General features: G+C 42.6%; 1 protein-coding gene across 1 annotated transcript; it reads right to left on the bottom strand.

The window, feature by feature from the left end:
• Positions 1-11,632: 11,632 nt before the first annotated feature.
• PYROXD1 (pyridine nucleotide-disulphide oxidoreductase domain 1) lies at positions 11,633-24,217 on the bottom strand. The gene is made up of 12 exons (XM_058022818.1): positions 24,137-24,217; positions 22,655-22,735; positions 21,191-21,310; positions 19,960-20,088; positions 19,077-19,150; positions 18,333-18,493; positions 17,615-17,715; positions 16,639-16,768; positions 15,720-15,832; positions 14,515-14,637; positions 13,706-13,843; positions 11,633-13,308 (listed from the first exon to the last, which is right to left on the bottom strand). The coding sequence occupies exons 1-12, from the start codon at positions 24,215-24,217 to the stop codon at positions 13,060-13,062; spliced, it is 1,500 nt and encodes a 499-aa protein (XP_057878801.1). The 3' UTR covers positions 11,633-13,059.
• Positions 24,218-27,364: the final 3,147 nt, after the last annotated feature.

The following is a 27,364-nucleotide window of genomic DNA, read 5'->3' as shown; positions in this document are numbered from 1 at the left end:
GGAACACAAGCACCATGTGAATGCTAAACCGTGAGTAACAAAAGGCTACACATTATATTGAATCAAGTAATGGTAACAAGTAATATTGGACCAAGTAATGGTAACAAGTAATATTGGACAAATAATGGACCAAGAGATGCAGGTGAAACAAGCAAGACAGCAAAGCCAGCGACATAGCAAGCACCATCCACACCAAAACAGCACATTGTAATACATCCTGCAAACCCAAATTTCAGCTAAAAACATAACAGACTAAAAATAGCCAAGATACACTAAAAATGTCCTGAAGACAGAGGTAAAAGCTTTAAACAGAAGGAACACTACAGAAGTCTCCATCAATGACCACCAGTAGACTGAGGATCACTCAGTAGAAACTGAGGTGGGAGTAAAATCAACAAATTCTCACAGAAATATGACACAGGTTTAGACAAATATGAAAATGCTATTGATACTTTGTAATTTAGAATTTACAAATTAGAATGAAACTAAAGGCAAAATAACATTGAGTGAGGTTTGTCAGAGAGATTCACCTCACACCCAACTCAGAATACACAAACACCTGCTCTGCAGCCCTCTGAATAGAGAGCTTTATTTTCTTACCCAGCTTTGGGCTTTACATGTACTTCCCCTCAGGAACACTCATGGCCCCTCAGCAGCACATGGGTCTTACACTCATATTCCCTCAGTGACCCTCAGATCCCCTCAGCATCACCTGGAGAGCCACCTCTCCCTCATTGTTCACTCTGGTCCTCACACTTTACCTCACGATTTCTTTCCAAATTATTTCTTCATTCCATAGCATATTAAATCACATTTTACCCCCCAAAATGGTCTTTTTGGGCATTAAAAATGATCTCAGGTGTTATCACAGAATTTTCTCTGCCCACCCTCCCCAAATTACCTCAGATTTCTCACCAAAACCAATTTTCTTCCTTTGAGAAGGGTTTTTCTTTCAAAAGATGCCCGCTACAGTATTGCCACAGATTACTGCGGCTTTTGTTCCCACATTCCTCAACTTGACACCAAAATATTTCATTCCATGCTCTCCAGGTGATGCCAGGGAATTCCTGCATTCCCACCCATGAAGTTTTTTTTCTCCCCTCTGAATTACCTCATGGCTTCCTCCCGCAAACCGAAACACCGTGCAGACGCGTGAGGGACCTCCATTCCTCCTCTGCCTCACGCCAGGGGCTGCCCGAGGGAGCCACCCGGCCCGGGCGCGTCACCCGCCCGACGCCGCGCCGGGAGTGGCGGCCACAGCGGCTTCGACTAACCGCCCTCATCGTGAGGGGAGCTGAGGGCGCCCCCGGCGGCTTCGAGTAACCGCCCTTAGCTCTGAGGGGAGCTGAGGGCGAGGCACACCTGGCGGCTACAGTGGTTTCAAGTTTCCCCCCACCCTCAGCGTGAGGGGAGCTGAGGGCGGTCCCTGGAGGTTTCGAGGTCTCCCCCACAGCGTGAGGGGAGCTGAGGTGGCCCCCTGGTGGCCACGGCAGCGTCGAGTAACCGCCCTTAGCTCTGAGGGGAGCTGAGGGGCTCACGCAACCCCCATTGCCGGGAACCGCGCCCTGCGGTGCCCCTCAGCAACACAGCCCTCATCCCCCTGTCCCCAGACACCCTCACAGCCCCTCGGGGCATGATCGGCATCTGCCACCGCCTCAGTTACATGCAGGCTACACCGCATGCCACCCTCATGGTGCTCAGCCACACCCGAGGCACCTGCCTCCCCCCAAATCACCTTTGTGTCCCCTCAGCAACATGCAGGGCACGCACCACTCCTTCAGTAACAACCACGCCCTCTCAGCAACACACAGGGCATTTGCCATCCCTTCCGTGACCCTCAGGTCCCCTCAGAGGAACACGGGGCACCTGCCTCCCCTCAAAGCACTCACATATTCCCCCTCAGAGGAACACAAGCACCATGTGAATGCTAAACCGTAGGTAACAAAAGGCTACACATTATATTGAATCAAGTAATGGTAACAAGTAATATTGGACCAAGAGATGCAGGTGAAACAAGCAAGACAGCAAAGCCAGTGACATAGCAAGCACCATCCACACCAAAACAGCACATTGTAATACATCCTGCAAACCCAAATTTCAGCTAAAAATATAACAGACTAAAAAACCCCAAGATACACTAAAAATGTCCTGAAGACAGAGGTAAAAACTTTAAACAGAAGGAACACTACAGAAGTCTCCATCAATGACCACCAGTAGACTGAGGATTACACAGTAGAAACTGAGGTGGGAGTAAAACCAACAAACTCTCACAGAAATATGACACAGCTTTAGACAAATATGAGTATGCTATTGATACCTTGTAATTCGGAATTTACAAATCAGAGTGAAATTAAAGGCAAAATAACATTGAGTGAGGTTTGTCAGAGAGATTCACCTCACACCCAACTCAGAATACACAAACACCTGCTCTGCAGCCCTCTTCATTTTCTTACCCAGCTTTGGGCTTTACATGTACTTCCCCTCAGGAACACTCACGGCCCCTCAGCAGCACACGGGGTTTACACTAATATTCCCTCAGTGACCCTCAGATCCCCTCAGCATCACCTGGAGAGCCACCTCTCCCTCATTGCTTACTCTAGTCCTCACACTTTACCTCACGATTTCTTTCCAAATTATTTCTTCATTCCATAGCATATGAAATCACATTTTACCCCCCAAAATGGTCTTTTTGGGCATTAAAAATGATCTCAGGTGTTATCACAGAATTTTCTCTGCCCACCCTCCCCAAATTACCTCAGATTTCTCACCAAAACCAATTTTCTTCCTTTGAGAAGGGTTTTTCTTTCAAAAGATGCCCGCTACAGTATTGCCACAGATTACTGCGGCTTTTGTTCCCACATTCCTCAACTTGACACCAAAATATTTCATTCCATGCTCTCCAGGTGATGCCAGGGAATTCCAGCATTCCCACCCATGAAGTTTTTTTTCTCCCCTCTGACTTACCTCATGGCTTCCTCCCGCAAACCGAAACGCCGTGCAGACGCGTGAGGGACCTCCATTCCTCCTCTGCCTCACGCCAGGGGCTGCCCGAGGGAGCCACCCGGCCCGGGCGCGTCACCCGCCCGACGCCACGCCGGGAGTGACAGCCACAGGGGCTCCAAATAACCGCCCTCATCGTGAGGGGAGCTGAGGGCGCTCCCGGCGGCGTCGAGTAACCGCCCTTAGCTCTGAGGGGAGCTGAGGGCGAGGCACACCTGGCGGCTACAGTGGTTTCAAGTTTCCCCCCACCCTCAGCGTGAGGGGAGCTGAGGGCGGTCCCTGGAGGTTTCGAGGTCTCCCCCACAGCGTGAGGGGAGCTGAGGTGGCCCCCTGGTGGCCACGGCAGCGTCGAGTAACCGCCCTCAGCTCTGAGGGGAGCTGAGGGGCTCACGCAACCCCCATTGCCGGGAACCGCGCCCTGCGGTGCCCCTCAGCAACACAGCCCTCATCCCCCTGTCCCCAGACACCCTCACAGCCCCTCGGGGCATGATCGGCATCTGCCACCGCCTCAGTTACATGCAGGCTACACCGCATGCCACCCTCATGGTGCTCAGCCACACCCGAGGCACCTGCCTCCCCCCAAATCACCTTTGTGTCCCCTCAGCAACATGCAGGGCACGCACCACTCCTTCAGTAACAACCACGCCCTCTCAACAACACACAGGGCATTTGCCATCCCTTCCATGACCCTCAGGTCCCCTCAGAGGAACACGGGGCACCTGCCTCCCCTCAAAGCACTCACATATTCCCCCTCAGAGGAACACAAGCACCATGTGAATGTTAAACCGTGAGTAACAAAAGGCTACACATTATATTGAATCAAGTAATGGTAACAAGTAATATTGGACCAAGAGATGCAGGTGAAACAAGCAAGACAGCAAAGCCAGCGACATAGCAAGCACCATCCACACCAAAACAGCACATTGTAATACATCCAGCAAACCCAAATTTCAGCTAAAAACATAACAGACTAAAAATAGCCAAGATACACTAAAAATGTCCTGAAGACAGAGGTAAAAACTTTAAACAGAAGGAACACTACAGAAGTCTCCATCAATGACCACCAGTAGACTGAGGATTACACAGTAGAAACTGAGGTGGGAGTAAAACCAACAAACTCTCACAGAAATATGACACAGCTTTAGACAAATATGAGTATGCTATTGATACCTTGTAATTCGGAATTTACAAATCAGAGTGAAATTAAAGGCAAAATAACATTGAGTGAGGTTTGTCAGAGAGATTCACCTCACTCCCAGCCCAGAATACACAAACACCTGCTCTGTAGCCCTCTGAATAGAGAGCTTTATTTTCTTACCCAGCTTTGGGCTTTACATGTACTTCCCCTCAGGAACACTCATGGCCCCTCAGCAGCACATGGGTCTTACACTCATATTCCCTCAGATCCCCTCAGCATCACCTGGAGAGCCACCTCCCTCATTGCTCACTCTGGTCCTCACACTTTACCTCACGATTTCTTTCCAAATTATTTCTTCATTCCATAGCATATTAAATCACATTTTACCCCCCAAAATGGTCTTTTTGGGCATTAAAAATGATCTCAGGTGTTATCACAGAATTTTCTCTGCCCACCCTCCCCAAATTACCTCAGATTTCTCACCAAAACCAATTTTCTTCCTTTGAGAAGGGTTTTTCTTTCAAAAGATGCCCGCTACAGTATTGCCACAGATTACTGCGGCTTTTGTTCCCACATTCCTCAACTTGACACCAAAATATTTCATTCCATGCTCTCCAGGTGATGCCAGGGAATTCCCGCATTCCCACCCATGAAGTTTTTTTTCTCCCCTCTGACTTACCTCATGGCTTCCTCCCGCAAACCGAAACACCGTGCAGACGCGTGAGGGACCTCCATTCCTCCTCTGCCTCACGCCAGGGGCTGCCCGAGGGAGCCACCCGGCCCGGGCGCGTCACCCGCCCGACGCCGCGCCGGGAGTGGCGGCCACAGCGGCTTCGACTAACCGCCCTCATCGTGAGGGGAGCTGAGGGCGCCCCCGGCGGCTTCGAGTAACCGCCCTTAGCTCTGAGGGGAGCTGAGGGGCTCACGCACCCCCATGGGCGGGAACCGCCCGCTGCGGTGCCCCTCAACAACACAGCCCTCATCCCCCTGTCCCCAGACACCCTCGCAGCCCCTCAGGGGCACGATCGGCATCTGCCGCCACCTCAGTTACATGCAGGCTACACTGCATGCCACCCTCATGGTGCTCAGCCACACCCGAGGCACCTGCCTCCCCTCAAAGGACTCTCATATTCTACCTCAGACAAACACAAGCACGGTCTGAATCCTAAACTGTAAGTAACAAGAGGCTACACGTTATGTTGAATCAAGTAATGGAAACAAGTAATACTTTTTTAAAGTATTTATTTATTTATTAAAGGCAAAACAACATTGAGTGAAGTTTGTCAGGGAGATCCACCTCACTCCCAGCTCTGAATAAACAGAGCTGCTCTGCAGCCCTCTGAATATAGAGCTTTGTTTTCTTACCCAGCTTTGGGCTTTGCATCTATCTCCTCTAAGAAAACTCATGGGCCCATAGCTGTTAAAGATTTTTCTAGAAACTGAAAAACAGTGAACTCTTTGCCAATTCTTTCATCCAGTAAAACCCAGTAGTAGATTGTTACCTTGTTGTTGTGTATGCACATCAACTACTATAAATTAGAATAAATACTCAATGCTTTCCTTTACTCTCTCCAATGTGAGTGATGAAAACCAATGATCACTACACACAAGTAGATCAGCTGTCTAATAAGTCTGGAAATTGCAGGAAATTTATGACTTCAATTTCTCCTGTGTTTTTTGTGTCTTTATTGCCATTAACAAACTTTCTGTTTTCAATAGTTGCCACTCACCTCATATTTGCAGAGGAAACTACAATGCCATCATCATCCATTAACCTAACAGCCTTTCTCCCTTGCAATGATTCTTAAGACATTGTTCTAAAAGAAATTATTACCAAATATCTTCTCTAAAGCACAGTTCAATGTTGAAAAATACCACTTGAAAAAATATTAACATTATTAAATCATGGCTGAGGCAGGTATGGTTTCCCAGGCAAGCTCCAATTTTCCACCACCTCATCCAAATCCACACAGGCCAAGAGACGCCAGTGGGAAAGAGACAAAACACAAGACTGTGACTTTATGAATTCTGATCTGTGATTGAAACTCTTATTTCACTTCAGTTTTCAAAATACTTGGTTACAGTGCATAAAACAAATGTGGCATTTAAAGTGCAGGGCCTTCCATGTTGGGCAGATCTCCTGAGGCTGATATAAGAATACATTATTTCAAATCTAGCCTCTTTCTGGCTGTTTCAAGCCTCTTTTCCTTTCCTATTTCAATTTATTATTTGTATGTATTTTAATGTAGTATTTAATTTTTAATTGTGTAGACTCTACTGATTACTGCAATATGATTTTCATTGTCAATACTGAGTTAATTCTATAAAATGTGAGGAAAAAAATAAAAGCTGCCGGTAAAATGCATGAGGCAAGATAAAGATCCATAGATAGGTGACAGATTTCACTTTTATCTCCATGGCTGCGATAGCAATGCTGGCCATAAATCTCACTTATGAGATTATTAATAAGGGATGTAATTTGTTGATGATCTACCAAATTAATTAGGAGCAAGTGAACTGATGAGGTGAATGGGGCACCTCTAAAACTAAGCTACGGATCAGTAATAGAATAACCATTTGAACTGCTACTCCTCTCTGTGTGATAAAGAACAGCTGGCCCTGCCAAAGATCACAAAAACAGACTGGTATCATTTTATATAATGCCAAATGCTGCAACTCAGAGCAAGATGGATGGAAGGTGCTCCAATTGTAAAGAAGGAAATTGTTGTCTTATATATCCAGAGTTCGCTTATCATTATAGAGCAAGGATTCCATATTGCCAGAGCCTTATACCTCCTTGATGTCTCCCACAGGCAACTCCTCTAAGCTCTGACTCTTCTTGATCCTTGCAGCAGCCATCTGACTCCTGACACCAACCCACTCTTTTATACCACTTGTTGTTATTGGCTACAGGTGTGGCCTGTTAACATCAGGCCTGCTCCTAATCTTTAGTAATTGGTTCAGCTGCAACTCTTTAGGGGATAAGATTACATTCTATACTACCTTCATTTACCCACACTGTATCCCCCTGCAGGAAGTTACAGAGCATTCTTTGCTCAAGGATATAACACAGAACTCTATGAGAAGATTTCCCATAAAAAATTATAGGAGAATTATATGGGGAAGAAGAACAGAGCAATTCTGGGCCTCTCTACCAGGAGGATCTGGGTCTGTCACTTACGCACTGCTTCAGGCTCTCCAGAGGTTCTGAGAGTTATGGAATCACAGGTGGCAATGGTCAGTGCCTCTCTCACCCCATCAACTTCCATCATTTGTACACTTTGTATTTTCACCTGCACAGGTCAGTGGTTTCAGGAAACAAGTAATAGTCAGTAGGAACCTGTCTATAAAAACATCACTATTACTCCTTTAGATCAATCTAATATATGATTTCTTTGCTCAGGAGAAAATGAAAAAAAAATGTAAGACTTTGCTCTAGATAAAGGGGAGATAATTAAAAGTACATGGGCATGGCGCCGATCTTCTCAGTTTTGATGTCTGAACTGAAATATTCTTATATACATTGACATGTTTATGATCCTGGGATGTGTAAGCCTGAAGGGTGACACTTCCTGAGACAGGAAATCATGTGTCTATTGTATCTTCCAGGCTAAACATTTTTCAAAACTACTGGAGGCAAATGATATAAAAATGTCAGGCTTAACATTAACAGCCATTGAAATTAAGAAGGACATCGTAAAGAGATGTTAGAATAAGTAAATAAGTATTTTTGGGGGTATGGGCCTCTGCTGTACAAGGGAGGGTGAAAAATGTCACCCTTTGGTAATCAAGCTTAAGGAACCAACACGACCAGTGAGAATTAAGCAGTACCCCCTCAAAAGAAGATAGGAAAGAAATCAGCCCAATAATTGATAGTACTGGATTGAGGTCTGTCAATAAGATAACAAAGAATTTATACCCTGTGGCAGCAAATCCATATACTTTACTAACTTGTTTAACACCTGAGCTAACCTAGTTTACTGTTTTAAACCTGAAAGATGCCTTCTTCTGCCTCCCCATCCACCAAGCCAGCCAGAAAATGTTTGCATTAAATGAGCTGACGGATGGAGAGGCAAGGAAAGCAGCAAAAGGTGAGGTAATTATGGACAGATTTCCCTCAAAAGTGAGCCAGAATATAATAATACTAATCAAAAGAGACATGCAACCACAAGGGGTGGGCTACCATTGAGAGGGAGTTGGTAATCCCTTCCCATTTTTGGTCACTAGTGAAGGAACAGCACTAGAAAACACACTGGAGTCTAACTCCTTAAAAGCTTTTATAAAGTGTGGCTCCTTTGCCAGAATGACCAAGGCTGCCACTGTTAGAGAGTGCATCAAAATGAAGTGTTGACTTTTAAGTAGTAGTTTCCACAGGCTTTCTAGAACACATATCTAATTGAAAGAATCGTTGCTAGGAATTTATATGCCACTATTACTCAGGTAAACCAACAGTGTGATCCTTGCCTCCAGACTAACCCCAAAAACACCCCCGAGGCTGAAACTCAGTCAGATTGGGAGAGACCATGGGCCTGGAAAGCAGTGGCAAATTGACTTTTCATAGCTCCCAAGGAAAGGGGGGGTATCTGTATTTATTGGTATTGACAAATACATTTTCAAGCTGGCCAGAAGCATTCCCCACCAGAACTGTCAAAGCTCGAGAAGTGACCAGAGTATTATTACAAGAAATAATGCCACAATTCGGAGTTTCAGCTACAATATCCTCAGAGAGAGGAACACATTTCATTTCCAAGATAGTGCAACAGATTAGTAGCCACCTGGGCATTCATGACCAAGCCTCTACTGCATGTAACAAAGAATAACTGCCTATCTAGACCTCCACTGGTGCATTTTTTAAAATACTTGATATTTTTTATCAAATATGTGGCTTACCAGAATAACATGATACAGATTTGATATACAATTTTATATTTTTATTTTGTATGGCACCTGGGATGTGTGATTTGCTCAGATTGTCTCTAGATGATGTTTAATCACTGTATGAATTTCAGAAATATAAGTAGGATGGGGAGTCTGGAGCAGGGAATTTTAAGGATTGATCAATGTTTAGCAGCATTAAATACCTGGTTATGGCCAAACTGCACCCCCAAAAACATTTTGCAGTGTTTTAGGTTTTTTTGGTCTTGTTAATCTCATTTACTGCTGCAGCAGTATCTGAAGTATGTAAGATAACTATTTTGTTTTCTTTGTTTTGGTTTTTTAATATTTAGTAGTCATTTTACCTTGCTCTCTTGTTACTTTGGTATAAAATTAATGGTTACATTCTGTAGTCTTCATTTCAGATACATATACTGTATTCCTAAAAACCCTTCAAGTATTGCTATATTTCCTTTTCAAAAGTTGGAGGAATAGTTGAAATGCTGCATCCCGTGCAATTAAAAAAAAACTGGGTCTTCTGTATTCAGGTAGAATGTTTAAATCTGCAGCAGGATTCATTTTGGAGAAGTCTGAAGTTCATACAGCTCTCATTCACATTCCATGGATAAGGAAAGCAAATGAGGTTGTGCACACGATGTCTAAGTCAGGAAACACTGGCTAATGTGGAAGGTGGGACTCAGAAATTTTAAGAAAGCATAGTGGAACTAACACCAGTGCTGCCTCTGTAAGCTGTCCATGTGCTATGTGTTTTGTCTTCTCCTATAATTGTTAAGTTCAAGAATACCTACAAATATCCAGTCCCTTTATTTTGACTTCATTTTTCTTTGTATCTCTCCATACAGCTTTTTTAATATTACTTAGAGGGTTAGCAGATGACTTATTACATCTTTTTTTCCTCATTTTCCTCCATGTGTTTCAAGTGACAAGTGTGCATCTGTTTTTGTGTGTCAAGGTCCATGAACTGAATTGTGTTAAGTGTTGATCAGAGCAGCTCTAAGTCACCTGTCTACTTGAAAAATGAAGCAGAATGAAGCTGCTCTCTGCAACACCTATCAGAAGGGTTAATGCGTCCCTGTCCTTATGGGAAGAGTTGTTGGGAAGGGAAGTGGTGGAGTCACCATTCCAGGGTCTGTTCATACAACATGCAGATGTGGCACCTGAGGACATAGTTTAGTGGCAGTGCTGGGTTGATGGTTGGGCTTGATGTCTTGGAGGTCTTTTCTAACCTTAATGATTCTATGATTTTTTTCCCCTGCATATTCCAGCCTCCATCTCCAACCTTCCCCTGTAACAGTGATTTCATTGATGCAGGGAGGATTTCAGCTTCACAGCCATTGCTACAATATCCTACCTGAAGGTGGGACCCAAAGCCTGGCTGCTGAAAAACGAGGGACATGTCATCACCATAGAGGGGATAACCAGCAGCAAAAGTGTTTCCAAGGTATTTACATCTGTTCTGATTTGCCATATAGGTATCTTCTCCATGAGAGCTAATTTAATCATTTGGTATCTGCTCAAAACATGTTTTGTAGTAATTCTATCCTCATCAAATTGCATTTCAGTTACTAGTGCAAACAACACACTTTCCAAACAATGTCAGAAGCAAAAATGCAGAAAAAACCCAGTCTAATCTCTATGCTTAACCTAACACACCCTTTTCATTTTGATAAGTTTCTGGCAATATTTTGACATTATTATTTCAGTTTTAAAGGCATTGAAAATATTGATATTAGCTTCTATGGTCAGTGAAATGTGAGAGTATCAATAATATTCTAATTGTAGGCATTTGCCAGTCTCCTACCATAGAATTTCAAGATTCAACATCCAGAAGTGTTTGGAATGTGATGGAGCACATGTATATATGCATATATACGTGTATGTGTGTATATGTGTATGCATGTACATCATAAATATCATAACCTCATAAATATCTTCTCTCTTGTGTGGGAACATGGAAAAGAAAAGAAAAGCAATGTTAGAATTTTCACTGAACTCTTTAATCTTACAGGTCAAACCATCTCAGTCTTCAAAAGGAAGCAGAGAAGATGCCCAGGCTGGATCAAAGACTGTCCAAGATTCAGGGGTGAATCAATCACAGGAACATAAAGGGCCCAGCTGTGGTCCTAACTTAAAAGCAAAGAAGCCTCAGCTTCAGGCAGGTGCACATGACCAACCAGTAGTTATTGACTGAGTGTCACAGACTACATTTAGGATCTAATCATGGTTGCTGCTCCATGGACAGTGCAGTGTGTAAGTTCAGTTTGTGCTTTAGTATTGGTATTTTTATTTTTATTTAATGAACGCTGAACAGGGAACAAATATCTTTAAAAAGTGTCAAATCTAGAAGGCTAATAGAAGAGGAAAGCATGTTTCTTAGCAAAATAATTGGCGCATATCTTAGGATACAGCAACGATTACAAAATCTCTATAATGACCATGTTGCCTTTTTAACTCTTTTGCAAGTGTAGTATATAGTAACACTGTGGCAGGTTCATGCAGTCTGGAAAGGACTGATAGAGGAGCAGAGATTTCCAGGCTTGCTTCCTCTGGGAGTCTCCACCCACGGCTCCCCTGAGTCCTCTTCAGGTTTCTCTCCTTTGCAGCACAGGACTTGGTGGTCTTAGCTCAGCATGAAGACCCTGTCACCTTCTATTCTTCTGCCTGCTGTGCAGGTGACTCTCCTCCTCACCAGTGACCCCACTGCAGCCAGGGCACTGCTGTCACCAGCCCCAGGGAGTGACACCAGACAGCTGGAGACAGGGATGCTCCAGCATCCTTCCTCTGGAGCCCTGGTTGGCTCAGAGCTACTGCTGTGCCAGGGCTGGCTGTTCCAGCCCACGTGGGCACTGCCACCTCTGCAGTTCTGAGTAGGGACATGTGTCCCTACACCCACTGTGGCACGTGGGAGTGACATACTGTATGTATTTATGTGTATTTATCCCTTTGAAATATGTCTGTTGCTCTTCAAATTGGACTTCTCTAGGTTGTTATTCAAATAGAAATTTATGACTTCTGTGCTTGGCAGAAGGTACCTCAATTGAAGTTTACAAACAAGACAACCTGCCAGCCTAGGAAACACTCAACAGCTACTGCAAGCATTCACAGGCACATATGCTGACTGCTAGATTCAATTTTGTTTTCTGACTTTGACTGCTAAGATATTAAAAGATCAGAAAGGCATGTTCAGTTTCATGAATAAGTGCAAGTTCTGGGTGGCTGCATTTTAGTTCTTCTCTCTTACACTTATAACAAATATAAAAATAATATCATTAAGAACATGCTCTTCATCTTTATTTTTCTGGTAAAATTGTGACACTGAATAAAGCCTATACTCCTTCACCCATCCTTTAGCTGAGAACTTCACCAAAACCTGAAAATTTAGTTAAAAAGAGTCATTCTTCTAAAAAAAAATTAAATTATTTGTCTGGGACAAGTCTCAATATGTATTGCCAGCTTTGTATTGAGTACAATAAATTGTCCCAAATTTGATCCAAAATAAATAGGAACTCTCAGGCAGCAACTGTAGAACAAAATCAAAAGCCAGGATGAAACAACTGCTGTCCAGGGCTGGCACTATCCAGTACAGTGCAGCTCCACCCCAACACCTGGACAGCTGAAGGGACAACCAGTTCAAAGGCTGCTCTCAACTGACATCTCATCCTGGCTTTCATTGTGCAAAGCCTGTGTTCTGTACTTAACTGAGTAGAAAATACATTTATTTCAGAATCAAACTTATAGGGGAAAAGGAAAAAAAATGGAGTAAGGCCATGTATTTGCAACCTGCATTCCAGGTAGCAAGAGCTCTGAGCACCCTGTGCCCTGAAACTGTTCTCTGTTCATATGAGCCAGCACGACAGAGATTGCACCATTAGCTGGTACCTGTGGCAGTAACCAGTCAGTATTTTAGCAAGATCAACCCAAAATCTTAATTGAGGATTGCATTTATCCCCAGTCCTGAGAAAACGGTTTTCTAAGATCTATGACTTGCTCTCAAAGCTTCATACAAAATGGGAATGGGGTATTGTTCAATCAAAATAATCTTCTATGTCAATATCTGGATTTAGGAGATCTTCACCATAGGCTGAAAGATCCATTTGATTTAAAATTAAGTTTTCAAAGGTTTCTTCCAAGTCTGTTTCACCGATGAGCACAGCTCCCATCATTCGGCCGTTCTGCATCACCACTTTGATGTACTCGTGGCCCTTGGTACACCTCAGCATCAGCTCGTGCTCTGAGCCCAGGCCCTGAGCGTTGTACTTCCCCAAAACCACCACCTAGCAGAAGGAGAAGGGAAAAGCTCTCATAACAACACTGCAGTGGCTTTTAGCATTTCTGCTGCTAACAGTTCTCGGCCTCAAAAGGGATGCAAACAGGGAAATAAGCATCCCTAGGGTCCCTCCCCCATCACTGGCTTGCAAACACACAATGGACTCAAAAATCTTCCCCTTGAAATATCACACACATTAGCACAAATACACACAATGGACTGAAAAATCTTCCCCATGAAATACCATATACATTAGCACAAAATGAGAAAATCTAAGCTAGGATTAATTACTATAGAAAGAAACCTGCTTCCTCAATATTAATGCACCTGCTCACTGTCAGCAAGTGAATATAAGCAAGCAGTATGTGTTACTCGGTGGTTTACAACTATCAGACTGTACTGACCTTGTAATTGAAAAATTTTGTAATGTGAGCAAATAGTTCAAAGCTGAAATCCATATCAATAGACTCCCCTAAAGCTTCTGCTGCCATGCACTTTGCTGCATACCATCCCATCTGCCGAGCCTGGGTCCACAGCCTCATCTGCAAGAGACAATTGGGAAGATTGAAGTCATGAGGCCATCCCTGTGCCATGAGCACACTCACTGCAGTGAGTACTCAGAGCACACTCACTGCTGCTCATACTCAGAGGGGCTGGCCAGCTCATTTCCAGCCACCTCCACAGAACTCAGCCACCAAACCCCCAGGATTATCCACTGTGGGGTGCCACTCACTCAGGGTCAGCAAATGTGGCGGTGTTTGAGGGTCCCCAGGATGAAGGAAGACATGAGAATCTTGACTCCATGTTTCAGAAGGCTGATTTACTATTTTATGATATATATTGTATTGTATTAAAAGAAAATTATATACTAAAACCATACTACAGAATAGAAGAAAGGAGACATCAGAAAGCTAGAAAGGAATGAATAATAAAATCTCGTGACAGACTTGGTGTCTGACACAGATGGCTGCCATTGGCCATTAATTAAAAACAATTCACATGCAAACAATCAAAGATGCACCTGTTGGTAAAGCATCTCCAGACCACATTCCACAGCCCTCAGATAGTTATTGTTTATATTTTTTTTCTGAGGCTTCTCAGGAGAAAAATCCTAGCGAAGGAGTTTTTCAGAAAATCGGTCAGTGACAATCCACTGTTAACCTGCCCCTCCTTGGTGTGAGCACTGGTGTGTAACTCCTGTGCCAGGACATACCTGGTGCCACACAGGGCTGGGCTCCCAGGCTGCTGTGCAGATATCTCCAGCTGCAAACACATCTGGCAGTGACGTGTGCATGTGCTTGTCCACCTTCAGTCCTCCATCCTCTCCCACAGCAAACTGAAGGGGTTCACACATCAGCAATGGAACCAGGCACCCAACTCCCTCCCCCTTAACAATCAGCTGTTCCTTTATTATTTACCATGAGACTGTGCTGAGTGGCAAGAGCTCCATGGAAAGTACAAAGCATTACTGTTATTATTTCTAGAGCACAGCAAAGGTTTCTAAAGGACTATTACTGATACTTAGGCAGGGAAGTCCTTGCTTGGGAAGAGCTTGCCAAATTCCAAATCACACTGTGTGTTTGTTACAGGGACACCCAGTCTTAAGAGATCACTTTGTATTTTTGCCAAGGCAAGAAAATATCATTGCAAAAACTTAACTCCTGACCTAAGCTTATAGCATAGGCATGGAAATACGTCATGGCTCAACATCAGATCAATGATTTCAGCATTTCCTTCTTTAACCAGAGCACAGCCTTTTACCTCATAATCAGATGGCACCACTTAACCCAAATACCACAACATCCTGCTTTTGTTTGGGATCATTTTTAGTAGTAGCTTGTATGGGGCTATTTGTTGGATTTGTGATCAGTGTTAATAACCCAGGGATGTTTTAGTTGTTGCTGAGCAGGCACTGAACACAGAAGCAAAATGATCCTGAGGTGTGGAAATGCACACGGCAGTTATGAACTCCAGAATCATCAGCCACATTTGGGTGCTGACTTCCATCAATGAACATGAGCACTGTGATAGCTCAGTGTCCCAGATGGAAAGTACTGGAAGTAGTTGCTTCCTTTCCAGGAGCAAATGTCAAGATTAATAAGGTAAGACCATGGTACAGAACTAACATGGAAATTATTCTAAATTTTTGCCACATTAGCCAATTATACAGATGATTTTCTCTCTTTGGTTGGGCTTGACACTGCATATGTACTATATATAAACACCTGAGGAGCAACATAATTAACCAAGTTCACAAATCAAATACACTTGTATCATGTTGGATATCTCAGTATCAACATACCCTGCCTTATTTTGAGATGGTACACAGTATTTAAATCTTTAGCAATCCATGTCAGAACAGAAGCATAAACCAGCTGAAAAGGTTTCTTTAACCTTACTTGAAATCAGTATACTTACATTATTGCCATCAAGAAATGGTTCAACATTTGGCACAACTCCAGTTGCACTGACAATGAAATTGCATCCATAAATTTTTCCATTAGTTAATTGCACATACACAGGCCACAGCACTGAAAAACGAGAAAATTTTGCCCTGAGAATGTAACCAACAGAAGTTACTTTATGAATTATGTCTTATGATGAGATATGAATGAAAATAAAACCATAAAACCTTTGAGGTAACTGAATAGGTAAAGAAAGGTTAAAATTGAAAAAAAAAAGGAGAAAACTATCAGAGATTACCTGTAACTTTTCTTACCATTGCTCAGAACTAGAGAAAAAAACTATTTTGGATCTCAGCTCCAACTCCTACCAATAACTTCCTTCAGAATTTTCCTAAATTAAAACCCTCTGAGGCCTGTGAGATATTCTCTCTCAAGTATGCAATTGCCAAATATTCTTTTATGTAGAAATTTACAGATGCACAGAAGTGCCTCAAAAGCAAAAAGAACAGCACAGACTTGACTTGTGCTGAAAGTAACTGATTACTAAAATAGTATTAAAAATATTCATTTTAATTAGGTTGAAATTATAGGCATAATTATTCATTTTTTAAAAAGGGATATTTTCCTCTACTTGGAAGGTTTACTTCAGTTTGATACAAAATGTTCGTGGTTTTTTTCCTCATGTTTTAACTTAACTATTAAAATATTTAATGGATTGTGTTAGGATGGAATATTCTGCACACATGATTTTGGTTACTTTGTGGAAAAAAGCGTCTGACCCGCAAGATTTTATAATTTAATTGCAGCACATAAATTTGATTACTGTAAACTGCTAGACCTCAAATTATAGAGAAAAAAAGATTTCTTTTTCAAACAGCAAACACGCTCCAGCACAGATTTACCTTCAAGGTCTTACCAGCACTGGCACTCACCCTCATCTGCCTCTACATTTTTCTCTCCTTTAGGAAAAGTCAGGGAAGTCTGCTGCAGTTGGATAAATTCTTGCTGTAAGAGAATTTTCTTTACTTCACACAGTATTTCAATATGTACTTTGTGAGAAAACTAAAAAAAAAAAAAAAAAAAGAAACAGAATTATAAACATAATGATTAGTGATCACAAGATTGATAATAGTAAGGACATCTTCTTCACCTAAATTGATATTACTGAAGTGGAAAGCCACCCACCATATATCCCAGCCCACTACCTGGATTCCCACACTTTCCTCCTTTTGGTACAGCTCTAACCATAGCCAGTGGCAATTTAGCTGCTTTTTCAGCAGGTAGCTCATGTTCCTTTAACGTTCACAACAATTAGATTTTTCTGGCATGCCAGAAAACATATTCAGGTTCCCCTAAGCTTGCAGGAAGAGAGTTCAAACATTATCAGAACAGAATAAAGTAAACCCATTTTTCTGTCTTTCAGGATTGCAAATCCTTTATTTTTCTATAATTCATTAAATTTTGGTAACAATAATAAGTTTATGTTCTAAACACAGTAAAAAGAAAAAATACTCTGTACCATCAACCCACATTTCAACCATATTCTGAGCTCAAGCCAGAAGTTGGGAAGTTACCTGTTTCTCTAAATTGTTTGGTGAATTTGGGCCTTTTTTTATTCTCCACTGCACAAATACAGTTCCACAGCCTTCAACAGCCAAACCACCACTGATTAAGCTGCTAAATATCCTAAACATCCTTTAGCTGGTCTTTGACTGATCACTCTCGATTTTATAAATCAAGAGGTCATTTTACAAATGCAGAAAAGATGCAAACACCTAACAGCTCAGGAATTCATAAATGAAAAAAAATTAAATGTGAGGATTTTTGCTTTATTGCAAACATGGAACTCTTCCCTGTGCTCATGCCCACAACACCCAAATAAATTTGGCAGCAAGGTTACGCCCCTACCTCCTTAGTGCCTTTAAGGTGTAAGCCCTCATGCCAGTCAGGGCCCAAGGCACTGCCCAGCTTGTCAGATGCTCCTGGAGGCCTTCCTTTCTCCTCACTTCCTGAAGCAAAGACATGGAGTATATCAGATTTAGTGTGCAACTTTCCTTGTCCTCAGAATTCAGAACAAGGATTCTCAATTAACAGAAAAATACCATCTGGGGTAATATCCTTATTCTTCCTGCCTGATGTCTAGAACCATGCACTTCTTTTTGTCCTGACTTTGGCCCTACCTATGTTTGTGTGATGTTTCTTCATGCAGTGCTAATTATTGTTTCTGAGACTGCACTTTCCCTCCACCTGTAATAATGTGCTGTGTAGTTTCACCTGCTCCTCCAATATCTCATTATGTGACAGCTCCTCCCTATAGAATGGTGAGTTCACATCAAAACATTACAGAAAATAGAAGAAGTTCTTCAGCAAAAGGAATACAGGGAATTAATGTAAATTTGGCACAAAGGTAAGCCCTTTTTTACAGCTCACAAGAAGTTGTATTACATTCTGTCTACATAAATGTGGGATGGGTTTCTATGTTGCATTTTCACTCTCAGTTTTTGAAGAAGGAAATGTCATGAATGATAACAGTAAGGCTTACTCCAAGCTGCTAAACTGACTGATTTTAAGACTATCTTTAATATGAAATGCTGCTGCTGCAGTGTCAGGAAGCTGAACCCCATACCTTCCACTGTGTACTTGGTTCTTTTACACTCGATGGGATTCTCTTGGCTTTCAGCAGTGAGCTTGGGAAGGAGGAATTCAGCTGCTCCTGCATCAAAGAAAGTGTTCCCAATGGCTTTGTCTTTGATAGCCCAGATTACTTCACAGCCTTGAATTTCATACCTGTGAGCATTTCAACAAGGGATAAAGTGACAGACTGCCTGAAAAGGATCTTTTAGCAACACAAGCAGAAGTGTGTCAAGTTTCCTTCCAGAAGCCAGAACCAGGGGATCCAAGATTTTCCAACCTATCAAATCCACTTCTAAACATTTACATAAGGAACCCATTAAAAATATCTCTTCAAGCTGACAAGTCATACTTCCTCACCAACACAACCCTGACTGAACTGGGGTAGGGGGCAGATCCAATTTATAATACTAATAATTAGTATTTCCTGCTCCCCATAATGAAAAACAAGTGCATTTCTGCCAGACTGCCACTGTTAAAAACAAGCATTTGGATATTGCTTGCAGTATGTGGAACATGAACTGAATATTCTTGATATCTGTGTCTTCTGGAGCTTTTCTGATTTTATGTATCAGTAAAAACCACTATGTTGCAAAAAAAACCCTCTGTGATCAGTTTTGCTACTAAATGCTCTAAGAGATAAAATTTTAAAAGTCAACCTTCTCCCAAACTCATTTAAACTAGATTTAGCATTGCATTGTAAAGATTTTATTTTATTAGGTGTTTTTGGTTCACTTACACTAATTCAAGGGCAATCCCACCATTTCCTACCACCACTATTCTCTCAGCTTGAGCCAAATTCTTCTGAAAAGCCTGCATTAAGAAAGGAAAAATGTCAATTAAAGCATGTTCCCTCACACTGATCAACTATATCCTTCTCACTATTTTCTTGCTCTTAGTCTTGATTTTCTCAGATTATTGATACACATCCAGCTAGGCTGAGACCTGAAACAGAAGCTGCTGTTGTAGCAATCAGCAATTCCAGTTTCACTTCAGATTCTTTGAAAATGTAACTCCTTTTTTTATCCTCAAGGTCCAGCTTCATTTGATGAATGGCAGTTCCATTTTATGGAGCAGCAATGCTCCTCTATTTCTGAAGACCTGTAGCAGGGAGACTTCAACTTTGCCTTCCAAGCTTAATTTTTAGTCTATTAAGTCATTTCTCAGGTGAAAACTTTTCCACATCTTTGACTATTTCTAACTCTTTTCTGTACAAAGAAGAGAAGCTACAGTAGAACTGCAAGAGAATAAGAAGTCATTCCTTCAGTAGCTTCCCACTGCATGAAGCAGCCCTTTGTACCAGGAACCACACACCTCTTCCCAAGGAAATTTCTTTATATTTTCCAATTGGATTCTTCCTGGAGGGTGAAAAAAATATTGTTTATTCCGTTTTATCATGTTAGAAATAATGTGTATGAGCTATCTATAAACTTAACAAATCGGTGGCTAATTAATTCAGTGGCATTATAAGGCTGTTTTGCTGCTAGTGAAAATACTCCTAATTAAGAATATATAATAGCAAACATTATTTTGTGTTTCTCCATTTCACTCTACAAGAATTCTGGTATTTTGCACCAGATGCAGGAATACATTGCACATTTTGAAGTCCCAAACACATTTACCTGTGCACTGTCAGTGTCCCGGATTCCTAACACATACGGGTTCCCTTCAACAATTAATTTTGGTTTGGCTCCAGCACACAGACAAAGCTTTTCATATATGTATTCTTTCCCATCTTCAGTGTAGATTTTCTGTTAACAATGAAGAGAAAAGAAAAATCAAAAATGAAGACATCTAAGAGACATCTTTCCTTAACATCACAGTAATTTGCAGATATGAAAAGCTGTAAGGGGCTTCTGAAGGAACTAGGCTTCATACTCTTCCTCACTGTGTGTCATTTACTGCCATCACACTCACCACAAATAAGTGACCAATAAAGTGGGAAGTGCACACAGTGCACTCGAAGCAAGATCAACCACTTGGTGGCACTTGGCACTCACTGGCTGTGCCAAAAGAGTTCTGTGTTTTCTATATGACAAATGTCCCTCAGGCCCCAGAACAGAACCATGCACTGCTGGACATCAGCAATAGAGAATCTCATTCAAACATTTCAACAGCAGTAGCTCTGAGTTAACCAGGCACAGGATAGGACACAGTTCAGAAATACTGCAAATCTGTTCTTTGCTGGAGAAAAAGTGGAGGCACTCAACAAGCTATGTCATTCTGAGAAAGAAGACCTTAAATTTTAACATTTTATGACATTATTTGTTGTTCTACAAACTAGAAGCTACATAGCTTAAAGTGATTTTGGGCGAAAGAGCCTCCAAATCCACATAGATTAATTATTTATGTCCACCAAGACCAATATTAAAACACTATCCTAGCAATGATATAAGAAAACCACTGTATTCAGAATGTTAACAAAATCCACCTGGAATTACATCTCCAAACTTTAGAAGTGAGCAAAACGAGTTTGGGATGTGAATGTGAGTTTCTCATACATGCTGGAGTGAAAATAACATGTTGGCACAGAGCTAACAAGGCTGTGCACATGCTGCACATTGTTCATATTTGCAATGTATTTCCTGCTAAATAGAAGAAAAGGTGGAAATGTTGGCTCTTTCAAGATTTATTTTGTCCTCTGTATCTATTTCTACTTGAAAAACAATTTAAGCAGTAAGTGAAATCAGAATTAGGAAATATTTTCTTGTAATTTTGCTAACTTATCAATTCAGTAACCAAAATGTTCTTGAACAAAATTTCTCACCCAAAACATTCAGCTACTTCTTAAATTATATTTAATATACATAATTTGAAAAAAAAAAACAAATAAAAAAGAAAACCTTAGCTTACATGTTCATCACTTTTCAACTGTTTCACTCCAGACTGTATAACTCTAATATTGGGATATCGTTTTTCTAATAGGGAACTTGGCTGCTCTTCAACATCAAATTCCTCAAGTGTTTTGGAGACCTGCAGGAGAAAGAGAAGTATTTAAAAATATGGATCATTTACCCAACTCTTCTTCTAAAGCTTTTGAGAGAAGGTGCTGTGTCCATTTATGGTAAAAAAGTGTCAACATAAAGCCCATATTGTCTGAAAATGGGTTACCATGTAACTGCTAAAAGTTTCTTTTTCCATACAGAATCTTTTCATGCCTGCTCCTGGTTGAAGAGTCCAAGTACTACATGTTAATCCTAAAGACAGAGATTAAGCAAAAATGGAAAAGAAAACCCTGGCAGTTGCTCTAACTGCTACAATGTTTTATTCCATAAAGAAGTTGTTAACACTGCTTTTTCATTTATGTGATGTAGTGTAAAAATCCTGGTTTTTCTTTTTGTAACTTTGCTAAAATAACTCATCCAGAGCCACTACCTGATATTTTAGAGACCTCGGGGGAAATGGGTAACATCAAATACAAAACAAATACAAAGAAAATAAAAACCCCAAAGAGGCAAGCCAAAACTTGAAAAACATTCAAATAAGTGATGACAATTTTGTGGCTTTTTCCAAAAGAGAATAGCTGCATGGAAACCTCCAGGCCTGCTACTTTATTGAGTATTCAAGTTTGGAACACAGCTAGGAACCAGAAGCCACACCATGCTTGCAATTCAGAGAGAAATTAAGATGCTCATGTCCAAATCTCAGATTCTGCTGCCTTCTAATAGTGCTTAGCTATTCCCTTATTCTTCAGCTATGTAAATTTCCAGTGATGTGAATTACAGACTTTACATCTCTGCACTGTGCAGATGTCTTTGCTGGACACTCAGCACTTTCAGAAAGCATTCTGTACTTCGGTGTTAGTTTCAGAGAGAGCTCTCAGACCCAGCTTCATGCCCTACTAGCCATAAATCTGAATTCATGCATGCATTTGATTTTCCTTTTCAAACCAGCAGGAAAGATGTCACTGAATAAGCAGCTGCTGAAATAGACAAAGCCCAAATCAATTCCCCAGAAGGTTATCCCTTTTTTCGCTGTTTCTGCCCCAAATTCAAACATGAGCAAGACTATGATACCATTCTAGTGCTTCTAAGAGGTCACTCACTAAAAAAACAAATAAATAAAATAAAATAAAGTTTCAGTAACTCTGAACACACTTCAGTCCTGTAAGTACCTGGTTTAACCTTTGCCTGAATGGTGTGAATATATTCACAATTACTGATCATTGTAAAATAGCCTGTCAGTCTTACTGACACCACTGCAATCGCACAAAGATGAAAACAGGCTCTAAGTCATGAGCATCTTTACCACTGGGTTCTAAATTATCAAACAAACTTGGAAGATTTCTCACTATAAGAAAAATGAAGTCTCTCTTACCTGCTTGAAATTAGTTACAGCTTTGATAACTGGGGAAGCTGTCACTAAAAAAATGTCTTCTGATGGGAATTCTGCAGCCAGCTTGTAAAGAAACAGAAACCACAATAAGAGTCATCATCAGACTTAAACACAATAAAACTACTGGTGAAAAAATCATATGTTAATACATTACTTTGGTTTTGTAGAATCATTGAAAAAACACTACTTGAGGATAACAGAGGAATAAGGGCTGAAGAGGATTTGGAGACAACATTTATTTCAATCACACATAAATATATCTTCAAGAACTGCAGCCACAGTGTAAGGAACTACTGTCACAATATTCCAAAGGCCATCTGATTGCTCACACTGTGATCATGGGATCTCTGGACACACCCACTTGATGGATAAACATTTTTTACTGCTCAGCAGTGACTAATTGCTTACAGGTTTCATTTGCACAGAGGAAATGCTGATTTCTCCTGCATATTTTGTATCCTATTTATAAACTGATCATTTTCAGGGTGCTACTAAGCAATGCAAGACTTATAAAGCCCCAAGCCAAAGGGAAGAACTCCCATTTTAAATGTGCCTTGCTCAGCAAGGTGACACAGACCAAGACAAGTGGTGCTGTTGGGGGGAAGATGCCAAGCAGAGGGACCCTGAGAACACTGCCTCCAAAACACAGTCTGTATGCTGCTCTGCAGCCCTAAGAGATAAAATATTCCTGATCCATCTAATACTCACATAATTTCCTTCTACAGGTGCAAAATTACCTCCAGTTACTATTACTTTAAAACCATCAAAATCCTTGAGACCAAGTGACAGATTAATTTATTTTTAGAGCTCGGGCTCACAGAGAGCTGGATGAGATACACAGCCCTAAAACATGGAGCCTATAAAAACTGAGCAGTGTTAATTAAAAGGAGCACATCCCAGCAGCCTCCAGCTGGGCTGCAGCACAGTCCCTTAGAGTAATTCCTGCAGGGATCCCGAATCCCTGAGCTCTGGGCCAGGGCACAGAGAGCCAGCTCTCTGCAGTGATAATAACTCACTCTCTTTACAAAGCGTTTCATAAACTGCTTCAAAATAACCTTATCAGCTCTGAACCTCTGGAGAGGTATCTGTACACAGATAAACATCCTTATATTACAGGGCTGATGCTCTGGGGCTGCGCTTGGCTGGTGTTTTCTCCAGGGACACACAAAAAGTTATTCACGTTATTTTTAGATACGAGGATTAGGGGTGTGTAGGACAGAGTACGGAACTACTGAAACACATGAGAACTTGTGCAGTTACAGCGCAGATGTTTCGGTGGCCGTGGCCCGCGGGGTTTATCTCTCTAAGTCAGCGCCAGCCGCTCTCACCGGGCAGGCGGCAGCTCCGGGCCGCCACGGGCCGGGCACACCGGGGCTCCCCGGGCTGAGGCAGCTCCCCGCACCCCTGCGGACAATTCCCGGCTGGCGGGGAGCGGGAAGGGGAGGGAGAGCCCGGCCTCGTTACCTTCTCGGCGCAGGTGACCCCCGCGATGCCGCCGCCCACCACGGCGAAGCGGCCCCGCACCGCGCCGCCCGGCCCCGCCATCGCCCCGCCCGGCATGGCCCGGCCCCGCTGCACCGCCCCCGGCCTACGGAGCGCGGGAGCGCCACACCTTCCTCTGCTCCGCGGGCACGGGCGGTCCCGTGTGCAGCCGCCCCGCAGCGGCTTCTCCCCGCCCGTTCGGTATCTCTGTACCGTGTGGGTGCTGTCTGTGTACGGGGATCAGACCCCGTCTTGGGCACCCATGCCGGGATCGAACCGTAATCCACTCCAGGTTTCCCCCCACCACCCATTCCGTGTTCCGGTAAAGTCCGGACCGGGTTTTCCCCCCGTTCCATATTCTGGCGAAATCCAGTCCAGGTTTTTCCCCATTCCCTACTCCAGGCAATCCAGTCCGAGTTTTCCCTCACACCATACCCCAGGTCCGATCCCAGCACTCTGTACCGGCAACCCCTACAAATTCCATGTAACCCCGTATCAATTCCACATAAACCTCTATATCAATTCCATATCAATCCCTATCAATTCCACTTTTTCTCATCCCCACATTTTTCCATATCAGCCAGCTTCACATGTAATATAAACAGCAGCAAGGTGTGCTCAGTTTATTAAGAAGTAGAGTGGGATTGAGTGAAATTCCTGCAAAAATCAGTGTCCAAGGCAGCCCCAGGTGTGGTCAGTGAGGATTAAGAGGGTCAGGGGAAGGAAAACCTTTTTCCTGATTTAGGGGTATTAGCTGATGGGGGATTGTTATTTTCTAGTTTAAAGGGAAGAGGAAAACCTTTGTGATGCCATTTTATGGGCTTGAATTGAGGGCAAACTCCCCATTTTCATCACCAGAACCCAGGACATTGCTCTGGCTGCCCTGGGGGACTCCAGACCCTGGCAGGGGCTCAGAGACCTTGGCACAGAGTCACAGACACCTGTGCCTTTGATTTTAGCCCATGGAAACAATTACCAACTTTGTGTGAAGAGTTACAAGCCACAAGGGCTTGAGTAGAATGACAGTGAATTTACCCCAGGGTGAAAAAGTAGAATTTTGGGGATTTAGAATGGGGGTTCAGGAGGCAAGATGGAGAAATCTGGGCATGTCCAGTCGCTCTCCTTCTTCTTCTTGTCCTCCATCTTCTGCTGCGATGGAGGCAATTTTGGATTGGTTTAGAGTAGAGAGAGACTCTCTAACATAGGGGATAGGTATTGGAAATTATTGTAAATAAAGTACACACAGATTTTAGTACAAAAAGCCAACACCACCCCAAGGGGAGGGACTGTGCCACAACCCAACCTCAGCAGGACAGAGAAAGAATGGAATAGATAAGAGAAAATAAACAACCCCAAAAAGCAGAACCAAGCAAACTCTACTTCTTCTTCTGTCACTGGACTGGGAGGAAAAAAAAAGACTTTTAATACCTCAGCCATTTCAACCCCAGAAAGCAGAGAGGCAAGAAAAGGTGTGGTGCCAGGAGACAGAGCAGGAGAGTCAAGAGGAAGACTTGCACGGTGCTTGTGAGAGGATAAAAGCCCACAGACCTTTGTTTGGTGTCCCTCCTCAGAGGAAGGCATAATCCCCTAATACAGGCACCCTCCTGCCTCCCTGAGAGCCCCTTTGTCCTTTAATAGCTCTGGCCAGGTGTGAGGATTGCTTCAGAGAGCTTCAGCTGTTTCTGCATTACTGTGCTGTGAAAAAATGGCCTAATGGAACGAGAGGCAGCTGAGACTCTGCTGAGGGAAACCTCAGCTTGAGCTGTCACCAGATCCACTGCAAACTAGTTGAGTAAGACTCCTTAAGACCAGTTTAGAGCTAAGAAGGGCATCATTTATTCAGGTTACAGGGGTGATAACTGCTAATTTTGTGTGCACACACGATTTTACAGCTGTGTTGCTTGCACATTACAATTTGGATGTGTTACATGCATGTTACCATTTGGCCATTACCATAAAACCTCCCCAGGTTCCCAAACTCAGTCCTTGCTTTGGCTATTGCTGCATTCCTGAGCCAGATGTCTTCCCCTTCTCTTCCAGTTGTCCTTTCTGGCAGAGCAGATTTTGCATGCTTTATTTCTCAGCTGAATGTTCACAGGCACAGGAGAAACTGAGTGAAGCCTCATGGCATCAACTCCCCCCTTTGAACCTCCTCTACTTTGGCAAGATGATTTGGTAAGTTTCAATTCAGTTTCTATCTACAATCGTACATATTCTTGCAAGACCACAAATGAGTGTTTTGTAAACATGATCAATAACAAGACCAATAATTACTACAATTACAACTAGAATTACAAGGGTTTCCAGTATTTTAGCCAGCCATCCCCCTATTCCTTGGGGAATTTTACTGAACCCATTAGTTTCCGAGTCCTTGCGGATAGCATTGCTGTCTTCAGCAACTTGCCACATTTTGTTAAGTTGTTTTTGGAGATCTTTTATGTTTGGGATGTGTACACAACAGTGTTCTCTGTCCAGTTTTAAATATCCACAAAGCCCTTGTTCTTTGGCCAGCAATAAATCTAAGACCAATGCTTGTTCAATGTTTGCTTATTTATAATTTGAAGTCCCCTTTCAGTAGCTTGAGATTGTTAGATAATCTAACTTGGCAAGTAAAGAAACTAAGTTCTGTTTTTCAGAGCCATGGTTCCTTGTAAGAGGAAACTCAGCAGGGCCCATTCAAACATTGTGGAAGCTGAAGATCCTGTCCATTCATGGGTCCTGCTTTACTCTACCCCAATACTGGGCTTTTGTGGGGCTTCTTTCCCACGCTGGGCATAAGGTCAGTAATCCTAAGGTAACTTGTCAGGTGTGGGGCCAAAAAGTGGTGCGGTGGATCAATATCCTCTGGGGTACCCGAACAGTGTAACCTGGGGAAGGAAATTCCAGGGACCTGACACAATTTAAGGGTTGGATACTAAAGTTTAGAACTAATTTGGCCATCTAGCCTGTGCTGCTGGACTGACTTTCATTGTTTTGTTCTTCTCCATACTTCTATTGACCTTTACTGGGGTGATTCATAGGTGTGATTTCCCAATCTAGGCAGCATACTGCCTCCCCTAAGTGCTCCCATTGTCCTTTTAAGGGCTTTGTCCAGGTGTGAGGATTGCTTCAGAGAGCTTGACACTCTGGCAAGTCTGAGACATTTTGGGATGTTTCATAATTTAACATAAATCTATCAGCCTGGCTGCTTGGCCTCCAGAGGCTGCTACA

The sequence above is a fragment of the Melospiza georgiana genome, chromosome 4 (assembly GCF_028018845.1).
Source record: "Melospiza georgiana isolate bMelGeo1 chromosome 4, bMelGeo1.pri, whole genome shotgun sequence".
Taxonomy (NCBI): Eukaryota; Metazoa; Chordata; class Aves; order Passeriformes; family Passerellidae; genus Melospiza; species Melospiza georgiana.
Note: the sequence above shows the minus strand (reverse complement) of the source record. Positions and strands in the feature narration are given on the sequence as shown.